Raw genomic sequence first — 15,686 nt, forward strand, 5'->3', positions numbered from 1 at the left:
ATTAAAAAAAAAAAAAAATCAAACTTGTGGGGTGCCAGGGTGGCTCAGTTAGTTAAGTGTTTGATTCTTGATTTATGCTCAGGTCATGATCTCACGGTTCATGGGTACGAGCCCTGCATTGGGCTCTGTGCTGACAGCTTGGGATCCTGCTTGGGAATCTCTCTCCCTCTCTCTGCTCTTCTCCAATTTGTGCACGCTCATTTGCATGCACTCTCAAAAATAAACAAATAAATAAAAATTGTGTCAAGGAAATAAGGTATGAAGTATTTCTCTAAGGTTTACTAGAAATAGTAAAACTTTATAATAATATAAAATTAATGTTTCTATATTCCTCTTCTTTAGCATCACTATAACCTAATACTCATTAAAAACCAATTTCTGAACTTGAAACTGAACCTTTATATAATAAAAAATTAATAAAGTATAGAACCAAATCTCAAAATTGAAAATTATTTCATGGACTAGCTTTCAGGTTCTTAGACTATGTTCACTAGCCATGAACCATGTTACTAGAAATGTCTATTAAGTTATAACTTAATATTAGGCTTACCTATTGTGATTTATTAGTTACAACCTTCATAAATAACTGGCCATAAGGGGCAGCACTATAAAAAAAAGCCAAAGTATGGAAAGAGCCCAAATTTCCATTGATGGATGAATGGAAAACGAAGATGTGGTATATGTATATACAATGGAGTATTACTTGGCAATCAAAAAGAGTGAAAATTTTGCCATTTGCAACTACGTGGATGGAACTAGAGGGTATTATGCTAGGCAAAATTAGTCAGAGAAAGACAAATATCATATGACTTCACTTGTATAAGGAGCTGAAGATACAAAACATATAAACATAAGGGAAGGAAAGCAAAAGTAATATAAAAACAGGGAGGGGGATGAAACATAAGAGACTCTTAAATATGGAAAACAAACAGAGGGTTACTGGAGGGGTTGTGGGGAGGATGGGCTAAATGGAAGGGGCGTTAAGAAATTCACTCCTGAAATCATTGTTGCACTATATGCTAACACGGATGTAACTTTTAAAAGGTAAAATTCTCAGTCAACAAATTTAGTAAATGAAGTTAACTCAGTTAATTAAGAACTATATTTTAGATGGTACATGAGAGAAATAAATGTCCTAGGATGCATAGAATTTAGGTACCTTACTCTCTTCTATGTAACAAAAATCAATTACAATTATTATTTTTATCTTTTTTAAATGTTTATTTTTGAGACAAATGTTTATTTTTGAGAGCATGACCAGGGGAAGGCAGAGAGAGAGACAGAGAGAGAGAGAGAGAGAGAGAGGGAGAGAGAGATACACAGAATCCTTAGCAGGCACCAGGCTCTAAGCTGTCAACACAGAGCCTGATGTGGGGCTTGAGCTCAAACCCATGAACCATGAGATCATGACTTGAGCCAACGTTGGACACTTAACTGACTGAGCCACCCAGGCACCTTACAAAATTATTTCTAATGTTCCTAATTATACAATAAATTCACTACCAAAAAAAAAAAAAAAGAAAAGAAAAGAAAATCATCCATAATCTCAAAACTTAATGTATATAACCTTCCAGTTTTCTATTCATTAATAATGAAACATAGTGTGTAAATATTTTTAAATGACTGATATAATGACACACATGAGGAAACATAAGTACCTGTTTGGGACATCGATGTTAATGATACAAGTTTCTAAAAGTTCTCCATATAAATCTGTGCAAGATGCAAGAATCCATCTTTGATCATGTGATAAACAGTAGCCCACGAAAAGAACATTGTATTTCTGTCCAGCTTCTCCAAATGTTTCTCCTAGCTCTGTCTGTTTGTCCTTCACTGGAGCCAGAATAAAAGGTGGTGTATAAAGTCTAATACACTCTGGTCTCTGTAAAATAAAAAAATTAAGGTACTATTTGGTACTATACAATTAGAAAAATCTTCTATTGAAAATGTATATATTGTCTCTACTCATTATAAGATAATTGGAAAATGAGAAATAAAGAGAGTTTTGTATAAAATCATAAGATGTATAGTCATTCAATAACTTTGGTGGTAGAAAACATACTTACATCAGGACTTTTAAGAGCAGTTTCCATGGCTAAACCTGGACCAAAGCCAGTCAATGTTTTCACGTTGGTTGATGTTGGAAGTGGTCGCCGACACTGGGTAAAGGCTGAAAAAGCCAGGGATTTTAAATGCTGGGTATAGATTTGTCTATCTTCGTGCTTCACAGGTTGCAGCAGGTACTGACAAGGAACAATCTAAGAATTATAAGCAAATAGTACAAAGGTTAATAAGCTTCCCAAAATAAAAAGACTTGATCACTAGAAAATTTGAAAACTAATTAAAACTACTATCTAAAGAATTATATTTGCTTAATTTATAGGTTTTTAATAATCAATTTTACTAACAGGTATGCAGAAACTGTTTAAAATTTCTACGCAGCAGTTATATTAATACTGCCATTGATTGGTTCTGTTATAGTCTATAAGGAAATAATTCAAAATACCTGCAAAAAAGTATCATTATTTTCTACTTTTATGTGAAATTTGTCTTATTTAGAACTCTAGTTTATATAGGCCCATGTTCTAGAGGCACCTGGGTGGCTCAGTCGGTTAAGTGTCCGACTTCAGTTCAGGTCATGATTTCATAGTTCGTGAGTTCGAGCCCCATGTTGGGCTCTGTGCTGACAGCTCAGAGCCTGGAGCCTGCTTTGGATTCTGTATCTCCTTCTCTCCCAAAAATAAATAAACATTAACAAAAAATTTATATAGGCCCATGCTCAAGTCTTCTATTTAAGCATATGAATATAAAAATTAGTTCAGAAAAGTAACACAAGAGAAGTATTTAATGTACTTATATGCAATCTTTTTATTTGCTATTATTAGTGTGATATGATTATAAAGTTTATAAACTCTGTAAGATTTCTACTGTAATACCACTAAAAGTAAAATATAATAAGACCCGATTTTTAAAAAAATTTGTATACAGAATAGTATTTTTGAAACTTCGGTCTACATCAAATTGTTTTATATAAATTTAACTTGTAACATTTACCATTCTTACCTGTACAGAAACAGTACTCTTAATATGAGGAGGAAGAGTCTGGACCATTTCCAGAAAACATCGAAGTAGCCCCAAAGTCCATACATTAGAAGAATTAGTGCTCTCGTCTTTATTTTCATAGGTAAAAGGATCAATTATATAAACGACAATTGCAGGTGGGTAAGTGATTGCATGTGAATCACCATCTGTGGGGATGCCCACTTTATCCCGATCCATCGTGCTAAAATTTAGGATAGAAATCTATAGTTAGGAAAAAAAACGTTGTGTACTGTACCTTTTCTGAGGTAGTATCAAAAGCAAGATCTTTTTTCCCCCCAAGGAAAAAAGCGTAGTTTACTAGGAAACGTAATACAGGATGATACAGAATACATGTTGTGCAATATTCCCATTCTCTTCTGTATGTTCTAGAAAAGGCTCGCCACCCTACAGCTGCCACCTGTGTGTGCACTGGGAAAGTCACATAAGATTTCAAGCCATCAATGTTAACTCCTCCTTAACCACCTCCTTCCTTCCTTGAATCTCCTAGTAGACAACATGTGTATACCTATAGTTTTTACATTCTGGAACTGTCCCGTCATCTAGAACTCCGCTTCCCCCAAATAAAACATTTTCAGTAAACTTTTTTTTCTTACATTTATTTATGTTTGAGAGGCAGAGCACAAGTGGGGGAGGGACAGAAGGAGAACAAGACGCAGAATCTGAAGCAAACTCCAGGCTCTGAGCTGTCAGCAGAGCCTGAAATACGTCTTAAACCCACGAACCATGAGATCATGACCTAAGCAGAAGTCAGATGCTTAACCAACTGAGCCACCCAGGCGCCCCTAAACTTTTTAAAAATTCATTTGTATTCGTTACAACCTTTTAAAGCAGAATGTGATTTGAGCACTACATTTCCACCCACAAAACTTGGTGAGATACTTCCCGAACAGCTTTACAACATACTTAAGTAGGGTCATAATTTGACTACTCTAAACAATGTTCTTCTTTGGAAAACTAGCCCTACAGATAGTTACTCCTATCATGTTGGTTCACTTTGACATGCTAGTTTCTAAAGAAGACTGGTACATATAGTTGGTAGCTACAGGGAATAGAAGATTTCAAAAGTAGATCCAGAAGGTGAAAGTGTTTTACCAATATTTTTTCTTTTAAATATCAAGGTATACCTCAGAAACACTTCAGTGACAAAAAAATTTGGTCTTACTTAGGAATCCTCTTGATCCCTAAATACTTTATCCTCTCCCTTTTTTCTTGTGGGGGGCGTCAGAGAGCCTCTCCAAAAATAAAGGGACATCTCTTTTTTTTTCCACTGTGCACACAATTTCATGGTATACAAAGACCCTTGCTTTAAGAGGTTTGCTTTAAAAAAGGGAAAAGAATTTCTAAAACCACAGAGTAACAGAAATGTCAGAGAGCTTAGTGTTTTAGCGAGAAACCCGAGACAAAGATAAGTTAAATGGGCTGCTAAAGATAACCCTAAAGCACAGCTAGACCAAAAAGAAATCAGGTTTTCAGACTTAGTCAATGTTCTAATACATTTTTAGACTATACCAATTCATTTCACACTTCATAATTTTAATGAACAAGCTTTGTTCTTTGATGGTGATATGATTTTTTTAAAACCCCAAATCTATTTAGATATTCAAGATGAATGGATCATTCATCTTGAATATCTGGGTAATTAATAGTTTGTTTTTACTTACATAAATGAAGGTTGTTTGTTTTTTTTTTTTAATGTTTTTGTTTTTGAGAGAGACAGAGACAGCATGAGCAGGGGATGGACAGAGAGAGACAGACACAGGATCTGAAGACAGGCTCCAGGCTCTGAGCTAGCTATCAGCACAGACACAGAGCCTGACATGAAGCTTGAACTCACAAACCGTGAGATCATGATCTGAGCCAAAGTCAGGCGCTTAACCAACTAAGCCACCCAGGCGCCTTATAAATGAGTCTTTTTTTTTTTTTTAACTTTGAGCCAAATGCATGTAGGTAGCTGAAAGATATTACCAAACTAAGGCTAACGTAATCTATAAATCAAAAGGGAAGCTCACTTAATACATCCTTCATAAAAGGAATAGAGAGCTGCCATCATCATTGTCATCACTATAAATAACTCTCCTGTTTGAAAAGCATTGTTTAAAGCATGTAATGGACATTATATCCTACTGTTCCCTTTCTAGAGTAAGGAAACATGCTCCGAAAGATTAGACAACTTTCCTAAAGTCAGACAGCCAGAAAATGGCAGAGCTAAGATTCAAGTCTTGGTCATGACTCTTGGGAAGTTCTGAACAGACTGGTTCAGTAGGGACTACCAAGTCATTGGGAGTGATTTGCAAAGGCAAATCTACTTGACCATTATGTCACAGAAGAGATTCAAACATCACAGGATGGTTGAACTAAATGGTTTTCAAGGTCTTAACTCCCACATTAAGATTTTAGGATGCCATGATAAAGACTTTATGAAGAGTCCGCATTATAATGTTTTAAATGTTTATTTACTTTTGAGAGAGAGATAGAGACAGAGCACAAGCAGGGCAGGGCTAGAGAGAGACACAACACACAGAACTGAAGCAGGCTCCAGGCTCCAAGCTGTCAGCACAGAACCTGATGTGGGACTCAAACTCACGGACTGAGAGATCATGACCTGAGCTGAAGTCAGACATTCAACCAACTAAGACACCCCGGAACCCCTCTAATGTTTATTTTAGAGTGAGAGAGACAGAGAGCATGGATGCAAGCAGGGAGGGGTAGAGAGAGGAAGACAGAAAATCTGAAGCACTTTCCATGCTGACGAAACAGCCTGACATGGGGCTCAAACCCACGAATGGTGAGATCATGATCAGAGCTAAAGTTGGACACTCTACTGACTGAACCACCCAGGCACCCATGCATTATACTTCTATTGATAAAATAATCAACATAACAAAAACTAGGGGGTGCCTGGGTGGCTCAGTCAGTTAAGCATCCAACTTCGGCTCAGGTCATGATCTCGCGGTTCGTGGGTTCGAGCCCTACATCGGGCTCTGTGCTGACAGCTAGCTCAGAGTCTGGAGCCTGTCTTCAGATTCTGTGTCTTCCTCTCTCTCTCTGACCCTCCCCTGCTCATGCTCTCTTTCAATCTCTCTCTCTCTCTCTCTCTCTCTCTCAAAAACAAGTTAAAAAAAAAAACAAAACCAAAATTTCAAGGATAAAACCAAAAAATTCTGTGTTCATTCACAATAACTATCTTATTTAGACAAGAAGAAGAATCATACATTTCTGTTTCTGAAGAATAGTAATATTTAAAGGTACCTTTCAGACACATCAGGATGTGGCTGAGTGGGAAGTGATGATGACTCTCCGGAAATCCCAGCTGCTTGTAGAGCTGATGACTGTTGCCCTCCTAGCTGGCCATTCTGAACTGTACTTGCTTGTGTAGACATGGATCCTGTAGCACTACTATTCATACTGCCAAAGGGTGGAAATGAGGGTAGTTTATTTGATGAAACTCCACTACTCAAGTTGGAGGATGATGAAGATGAAGTTGAAGTTGTCGTCAAAGTTGAATTAGCTGTGGCAGCTGAAGAAGACATGGCAACACCTGAAGTCATTGTCATAGTGCTACTTGCTGCAGATGCTAGGGTGGCAGATGGAGTATTAGCATTTCCAGTATTTGTCATCTGAGGTGGAGTAATCAAAGATTGACTTGGAGGGGCAACTAAATTTGGCTGGGAGAGGAGAGAGCTGTCCAAAGGCTGGGAAGCAAGATAAGGACCTAAAGATAATAAAGACAGGCAAAATATTTAATTCCTTATTTTACTTATTGTTTTTTTTTTCCCTACTATGTGAATAATAATCTAGTTGATGCTTTTTTGGTAATTATCCTCCCTTAGCTGCTTGCTAACAGTGTAGCTTTATATTTCCCCCAGAAACTGAAGAAACAAATTTTAAATGGAATTGAAAAAGTAAACCAGAATTTTCATATAAAATAAATGGTTCCCATGAAAGTATAACAAAATTATATTTATTAGGCATAATTAAATGAGAATATCTAGCAAATTTTCATCAAACCATTCAAAGGGTTCCTAATATTGACTAAACTGGGAGCTAACTAGATATAAATAAAATAGAAAATTTTATCATGGGATTCATATTATCAGGATGTCTAATAATGGTCATTATTTTGGTTCTGTGTTTCCCTTGATTAAGTCTAAGGTAAGTCCATTGATATCTAACTCAATGTTAATTCAAAGGTGTTAAAAGCAGTCTTAAATAGATGTCATTTTCTTAGTTCCAACAAAGAACTGTTTCTTGTGTGTTGTAAAAGTAACTACAAGTTATTTTATCTCTAAATCATTAATAAATCAAAAATCTTAACGTTAATAAGCTTAAATAAAAACACAAATTCATCAGAGCCTAAAGAAGCAAAGGAAATTGTACCCACAATTTCTTCTTACCTGATAGAATTTTAGGGATCATCAAATTTTCTCTGTAAAGGGTCAGACAGTAAATATTTTGGGTTTTGTGGGTCATACAGTCTCTGTCACGACTACTCAGCCCTGATGTTACAGCACAAAAGCAGCCAAACAATATGTAAACAAATGAGCATGGCTGCGTTCCAATGAAAGTTTATTTACAAAAACAGCTGATACACTAAGCTATACTTTGTTACCACTGATATTATAAAATAAATGCAAACTTAATACCTAAGTCATATCTGCAGACTTGTGCATAAAGCTTGAGTTTAGAAAATGCTTCATTGTTACCATCAGCTGCCTGAGAGAACCATTCTGCTACCAACTTTTCTGATAGTTTCTTTGATGCAGTAGATCCAACTCTCATGATCCCATCCGTCAAGAGTCGAGAAATAGGTCTATGCTGACCTAGTCGACAAGACTAAGATATACATAAAGAAAAGAGAATTAGTGACTTATTATAATATTTGAGTACACATTATAAAATAAAGCATTTAATTTATTTTTTAATATTTTAAATATATCTTAAAAATATTTATCTTTTAAAATATTTATTTATTTATTTATTTTTAATCTCTACACCCAACATGGGCTCGAACTCACAAGCCCAAGATCAAGAGTCACATGCTCTAACAACTAAGCCAGCCAGGAGCCCCGAGCATTTAAGTTATTTAAATTAAGCTTTATACTTTATAATTACCATTTGGGATAAAAATATCAAGAGTGAAATGGCACATACATCTTTATCTCCTTTACATTAGAAAGCCAAATCAAACTATCTCCAGTGAAATAAAATACACCTAGATAAGAATGGCACAATAACCATGTAGTTCCAGGAATGACAACTTGCAGAATACAGATATAACTGAGTATAAAAATGCATATATATGCCAGTCAAATCAAAATAAAAACTGTATATAAATACATTATAAATTTGCCACCTCTCCCTCCAATTCTATGGGTCACTGCTGTTTGTTACAAGAAGCCCAATATCAAATTAAATTTGTATTACTAAATTAAGAAAATTTAGAGAAGATTTCTTTACTCTTAAGACTTTCAAAGGTTTTAATAATCTAACATAAATAGTGAATCTCTAAAAAAAGTAATATAAGGCATAATGTTTCCCCAAAGCTGTTCAATTCTGAAACTTTTGTCTGGAGAGACTTTGCAGAACAAGTAACACTCTCTGGGAAATAATTATTTCTACCAACACACTACAGATGACTTGCAATTAAGTGGAGCATTTACAAGGAACTAAACCAGCACAAAGTAACAATTCAGATTGTTGAAGAAATTAAATGTTAAGGACTTGATTTCCAACATTTGTGGGAAAAGAAAGGTATAATGAAGTAAGGCTATACGCCCTGTACCACTTAAAATTTGTACTCACTATGCTCATGATGGCTACCAACATGAAAATTACAACTTTAAAAAGATCAGTCAAGAATTTCAAAAAAGATACAGATCATAGAGAAATCTAGCACAGCTTTATTTTATCAAAGTGAGGCCTAATATCAGTACCTGAAATCCTAGAGAATCATGACTAGAATTTTCATAAATGTAACTTTTTTCCTAGCTGCTTAATAATGTTACCCTTTGTTTCAGGAAAAAAGATGATCATAAATGGTACATATAGGCTCTCAATGGTTTTTCCCCAAAATAACAATTTCTACTGGGACCCAAGGCACATACATGCAACAAAGGGTCCAGGTCAGATGTTGTAAAGAATAAGACTGGCTAGTATGAGAACTACACTACTAGTCTCACATCATTATTATTTTGTCCCAATCAACTAAACTGCCCAGTATATTTCATACATAAACATACAAATTATAGTCTTAAAATGCTACCTCTTTTTAAACACCTACCTCATATATTGCCGTGAGGTCTCTAAAAAAGCTTCTGGCTCCATTTAACAAGGCTTCATTTTCTGGACATAATACAACATAGGCTATATCTCGTTGAGATCCATAGGGTTCCAGCATAAGTCTCTCCCAATAAGGGAGTGCAAATGGAGAAAGCACCAGAAAATCATAGTCATAACCCAACAAAAAAGTAGGGATTGGCAGTGGTTCTGGGGATTCATCAGTTCCTAAATAAGAAAATCAGATTTTAAGAAAACATTTTAAAGCAGTTACATGTCTTTTTTTTTTTAATGTTTATTCATTTTTGAGACAGAGAGAGAGAGAGAGAAAGAGAAAGCAAGCGAGCACGTGCGTGAGTCAGGGAGGTACAGAGAGAGAGGAGGACAGAGGATCCGAAGTAGGCTCTGTACTGACAGCAGCGAGCCTGATGCGGGGCTGGAACTCACCAACCTGAGCTGAACTCATGACCTAAGCTGAAGTTGGACGGTCAACTGACTAAGACAGCCAGGGGCCCCTGTCTTCTTTTTTATTTAAATGTCAAATTTACTAAAGTCATTATTAGTAGTAAAAATATGTGATGAAAGACAAAAACATATAAAGTCAATGACTGAGACTCTTCCACAGTTAGGAATTTACTAAATGGTCTTTGTAAAATATATGACTTATACCTTCATTTAAATGTAAAAACACTGGGGCACGTGGATGGCTCAGTCGGTTGAGATGACTTCAGTTCAGGTCATGATCTCCTGGTTCGTATGAGCCCCATATCAGGATCACTACTGTGAGCACAGAGCCTGCTTCGGATCCTCTGTTCCCACTCTGTCTCTCTGCCCCTCCCCCACTAAAGCTCACGCACTCTCAAAAATAAATAAATTTGAGGGGGGAGCAGCAAGATGGCGGAGAAGGAAGGAGCTCCATTACCTCCGTCCACCCACAATTATCAAACTGAGAAGAATTAAAAAGCCACAGCTCTCTGATCTCCAAGAACAGAGGTGTGCGGACAGACCCCTTATCAACTGCAGTCTCACGGTTGCCTGAGTGAGTGAGTGCGAGGTGGGACCAGAGACTTTAGGGGAGGGAGCGTCAGGCGGGGAGACAAAGCGCCCAGACCCAGAGGCTTGGCGCCGGGCCCACAGAAACACGCATGTCCCTAGGCGCACCGCTCCTCGGACAGCACGCGGCCGGGCGGCCTGGAGACCGGAGGCGGACAGCTCCCCGGACAGCCACTCACACGGGGCGGCGGGGTATCCAGAGGCGCACGGACCTTTACAGCTGCTGGTGGCACTGCCAGGCAAGGCAGGAGAGAGACCAGGGGAAGAGAAGTAGAGACTGAATCACTCACAGTGTAATCCCTGCAGAGGTGAGATTTAGCCGGGGACTGAGGGCCACTGAGCGCTTAAGGAGATATCCGTCCAGTCAGCGGGGGTGTTCTCCCTTGGGCTGGCAGCCCACCGACTTCAGGCGGAGCCAAGGGACAACTCTGACTTCACAATCCCCCTATTCGATCCTGACCAGAAAGCCGCCTGCTTGCAGGAGATTTTAACTGTGGTGGCAATATTGAGTGTACGGGCAAGGACTTAGAAACCAGGCAGAACTTAGAAAACAGAAACAATTAGACCCACCCGAGGCACAAGGAGGTTGGACTCAAGAAAGTGGCTGGCAACACATGGTCTGAGGGGGGCTTGGGGTGCTCCTCACCATTCTTCTCCCTGCATCCACCAAGGCGGGGCCTCAGAGAGCAGCCCCTGAGACCCGACCCACCTACACCAAGCCACGCCCATCCACCCTGGAGAGTTGCTGTGCTTTTGCTTATTACCTTTAATTGATTTTTTTCTTAATATTTTTACTTTTTAATTTTTTCCCCTGTCTTCTCTTTACTATTTTCCTATTTCCTTCTTTTCTACCTTTCCCCCTGGAGTCTGGGAAAGACCAACACTTAGGCACTGCTGTGCTTAGATCAACTCCTACCATCCAGATAGTTTTTCCTATATCTCATGCTTATCTCTCCCATCCTGACCTCCCCCCCACCCCGCGCAGGTTTTAAGCTCTCAGACTATCCTTTATGTCGCTGTCCCCTCTCACTCCCCGCCTTTTTTTTTCTTTTCTTTTTTTCCCCTCTTTTCTTTTTCTTTCCTGTTCCTTTTTTTTCTTTCCCCTTTTGGTTTGCTTCTTTACTTGTTCTGTCAGTACATTTGTGTGCTTGTGTTCTCTCTGTGTTTGTCTGTCTGTTTTCCTTTTCAGGAAACAACCCAAAGCACACATAGTGGAAAGTCCCAAATATAACTGAGTAGGGAAATAAATTAATCAGAGGCATAACAAGAGAAACTGAGAGACACCATTAAAAGAACATCTCCTGAAACGACAGACCCTAGACACTCAAAGAGCCTCCTTGTATAGAGGAATACTAATAAATGCACAGTGCAGAATGAGCTTTCAAAACTGACAAGAGACAGAAAGCTAGCCAAAATGATGAAACGAAAGAACTCTCCTTCAAAGAAACTCCCAAGAAGAAATCACAGCTACAGAACTGCTTAAAACAGACACAAGCAACATAACTCAACAAGAATTTAGAATGATTGTCATAAAATTAATTGCTGGGCTTGAAAAAAAAAATAAAAGCTATCAGAGAAGATATTGATACAAAGACTAGGAACCTTCAAAATAGCTGTAACAAGTTAGAAAAGGCTCATTTATAAATGAGATGAATAATAAAATGGAGGCTGCCACTGCATGGACTGAAGAAGCAGAGAGGAGAATAGATGAATCAGAAGACACAGTTTTAGCAAAAGAGGAGGCTGAGAAAAAGAGAGAAATAATGATTCAGGAACACGAAAGGAGAATCAGAGACCTGAGTGATACAATCAAACAGAACAATGTCCGTATCATAGGAGTTCCTAAAGAGGAAGACAAAGACAGAGTGCTTGAAGGGGTGCTGGACCAAATTATACAAAAAAATTTCCCCAATCCGGGGAAAGAGGAAGACATTGAAATTCAAGAGATATACTGAACTCCCCTAAGACATAACGTAAACTGACCTTCAGCACGACATATCATAGTGAAACTGGCAAAACGTGAAGATAAAGAGAGACTTCTGAAAGCAGCTAGGGAGAAAAGGGCCTTGACATACAAAGGGAAACCTATCAGAGTGGTTACAGACCTATCTACTGAAACTTGGCAGGCCAGAAAGGAATGGCAGGAAATCTTCAATGTGATTAACAGGAAGAATATGCAGCCAAGAATTCTTTATCCAGTGAGCCTGTCATTTAAGATAGAAGGAGAGATAAAGGTTTTCCCAAATAAACAAAAGTTGAGGGAATTCATCAACACCAAACCAGCCCTACAAGAAATCCTAAGAGGGACTCAGTTATATTACCCAGTATGTGATCAATCTTGGAGAATGTGCCATGTGCACTTGAGAAGAAAGTGAATTTAGGAAATGTAGCAAGGAATAAAGATACAATCATGCACTCTACAGGGAACACAATGAATCTAAACCCATATTTTTCAATAATAACACTGAATGTCAATGCTCCAGTCAAACGACACAGGGTAGCAGAATGGATCAAAAACCAAAACCCATCTATTTGCTGTCTACAAGACACTCTCCTTAGACCTGAAGACACCTTCAGATTGAAAGTAAGGGGATGGAGAAATATCTACCCTGAGACTAGACACCAAAAGAAAGCTGGAGTAGCCATACTTATATCAGACAAACTGGACTTTATAATAAAGGCAGTATCAAAAGATGAAGAAGGACATTATATAATAATCACAGGGTCTCTACATCAAGAAGAGCTAACAATACAAACATTTATGTGCTGAATTCGGGAACTCCTAAATACATAAAACAACCACAAATAGAAGCAATCTTATTGATAAGAATGTGCTAATTGCAGGGGACTTTAATACTCCACTTATAACAATGGATAGGTCAACCAACAAAAAAATCACTAAAGAAACAAAGGACCTGAATGACACACTGGAGCAGATGGAATTAATAGATATATTTAGAACTCGGCATTCTGACGTTAGGGAATTCACTTTCTCCTCAAGTGCACATGGCACATTCTCCCAAGATTGATCACATACTGGGTAATAAGACAGCCCTCCATAAATACAAAAGAATTGAAATCATACCATGCACACTTTCAGATCACAATGCTATGAAACTCGAAATCCACCACAGGAAGAAGTCTGGAAAACCTCCAAAAATGTGGAGGTTAAAAGCTACCCTACTAAAGAATGATTGGGCAAACCAGGCAATGAGAGAAGAAATTAAAAAATATATGGAGACAAACAAAAATGAGAATACAACAATTCAAACTCTCTGGGACACAGCAAAGGCAGTCCTAAAAGGAAAGTATATTGCAATCAAGGCTTATTTCAACAAACTAGAAAAAGCGCAAACTCAAAACCTAACAAGAGCACCTAAGGAAACTAGAAAGGGAGCAGCAAGAACACCCCAAACCCAGCAAAAGAAAAGAAATAATAAAGATCAGAGCAGAATTAAACAAGATAGAATCCACAAAAACAACTGAACAGATCAATGAAACCAAGAGTTGGTTTTTTGAAAAAATTAACAAAATTGATAAACCTCTAGCTAGGCTCCTCAGAAAGAGAGAACATTCAAATAGACAAAATCATGAAGAAAAATGGATCTATTACAACAGATCCCTCAGAAATACAAGCAATCATCAGAGATTACTGTGAAATATTATATGCCAACAAACTGGACAACCTGGAAGAAATGACAAATTCCTAAACATACATGCACTACCAAATATCAAACAGGAAGAGATAGAATATCTGAACAGACCCATAACCAGTGAAGAAATCAAATCAGTTATCAAAAATCTCCCAACGAATAAAAGCCCAGGGCCAGATGGATTCCCAGGGGAATTCTACCAGCTGTTTAAAGCAGAGTTAATGCCAATCCTTCTCAAGCTATTCCAAAAAACAGAAATGGAAGGAAGACTTCTGAACTCATTCTACGAAGCACATATCACTTTGATTCCTAAGCCAGGCAGAGACCCAACAAAAAAAGAGAACTACAGGCCAATATCCTTAATGAATACGAATACAAAAATATTCAACAAGACACTAGCAAATCGAATTCAACAGCATATAAAAAGTATTATCCATTATGATCAAGTGGGATTTATTCCTGGGTTACAGGGCTGGTTCAATATTCGAAAATCCATTAATGTGATCCATCACATTAACAAACCAAAAGAAAAAAAGTCATATGATCCTGTTGAAAGATGTAGAAAAAGCATCTGACAAAATACATCTCTTCTTAATAAAAACCCTCAAGAAAGTCGGGATAGAAGGAACTTACTTAAACATCGTAAAAGCCATTTATGAAAAGCCCACAGCCAATGTGATCCTCAATGGGGAAAAACTGAGAGCTTGCCCCCTGAAATCAGGGACACGACAGGGATGTCCACTCTCACCACTGTGGTTTAACATAGTGTTGGAAGTCCTAGCATCAGCAATAAGACAACAAAAGGAAATAAAAGGCATCAGATTCAGCAAAGAAGAAGTCAAACTTTCCCTTTTCACAGATGACATGATACTCTACATGGAAAACCCAACAGACTCCACCAGAAGCCTTCTAGAACTGGTCAATGAATTCAGTAAAGCTGCAGGGTACGACGTCAATGCACAGAAATCAGTTGCATTCTTATACACCAAAAATGAAGCAACAGAAAGAGAAATCAAGAAACAGATCCCATTCACAATTGCACGAAAAACCATAAAATACCTAGGAATAAACCTAACCAAACATGTAAAAGACCTGCATGCTGAAAACTATAGAAGACTTATGAAGGAAATTGAAGAAGACACAAAGAAATGGAAAAACATTCCCTGTTCATGGATCGGAAGAATAAACATTGTGAAAATGTCATTACTACCCAAAGCAATCTACACATTCCATGCAATCCCCAACAAATTTGCACCAGCATTTTCTCAAAGCTAGAACAAACTATCTTAAAATTCGTATGGAACCACAAAAAACCCTGAATAGCCAAAGTAATATTAAAGAAGAAAACCAAAACGGGACACATCACAATCCCAGACTTTAGCCTCTACTACAAAGCTGTCATCATCAAGACAGTATGGTATTGGCACAAACACAGACACACAGACCAATGGAACAGAATAGAGAACCCAGAACTGGACCCACAAGTATATGGCCAATTAATCTTTGACAAAGCGGGAAAGAGTATCCAATGGAAAAAAGACAGCCTCTTCAGCAGGTGGTGTTGGGAGAGCTGGACAGCAACATGTAGAAAAATGAAATTAG

At 37.8% G+C, this 15,686-nt stretch overlaps 1 protein-coding gene across 1 annotated transcript in view; it reads right to left on the bottom strand.

The window, feature by feature from the left end:
* Positions 1 to 15,686, bottom strand: part of MED13 (mediator complex subunit 13) — a 112,316-nt gene that overhangs the window by 14,917 nt on the left and 81,713 nt on the right. The window contains exons 18-23 of the mRNA XM_029926723.1: positions 9,383 to 9,606; positions 7,746 to 7,935; positions 6,352 to 6,814; positions 3,064 to 3,283; positions 2,067 to 2,258; positions 1,659 to 1,882 (exon numbers count right to left, since the gene is read on the bottom strand). Coding sequence (XP_029782583.1) covers positions 1,659 to 1,882; positions 2,067 to 2,258; positions 3,064 to 3,283; positions 6,352 to 6,814; positions 7,746 to 7,935; positions 9,383 to 9,606 — 1,513 coding nt within the window. The remainder of the gene's footprint in view (positions 1 to 1,658; positions 1,883 to 2,066; positions 2,259 to 3,063; positions 3,284 to 6,351; positions 6,815 to 7,745; positions 7,936 to 9,382; positions 9,607 to 15,686) is intronic.

The sequence above is a fragment of the Suricata suricatta genome, chromosome 17, assembly GCF_006229205.1.
Source record: "Suricata suricatta isolate VVHF042 chromosome 17, meerkat_22Aug2017_6uvM2_HiC, whole genome shotgun sequence".
NCBI classification, from domain to species: domain Eukaryota; kingdom Metazoa; phylum Chordata; class Mammalia; order Carnivora; family Herpestidae; genus Suricata; species Suricata suricatta.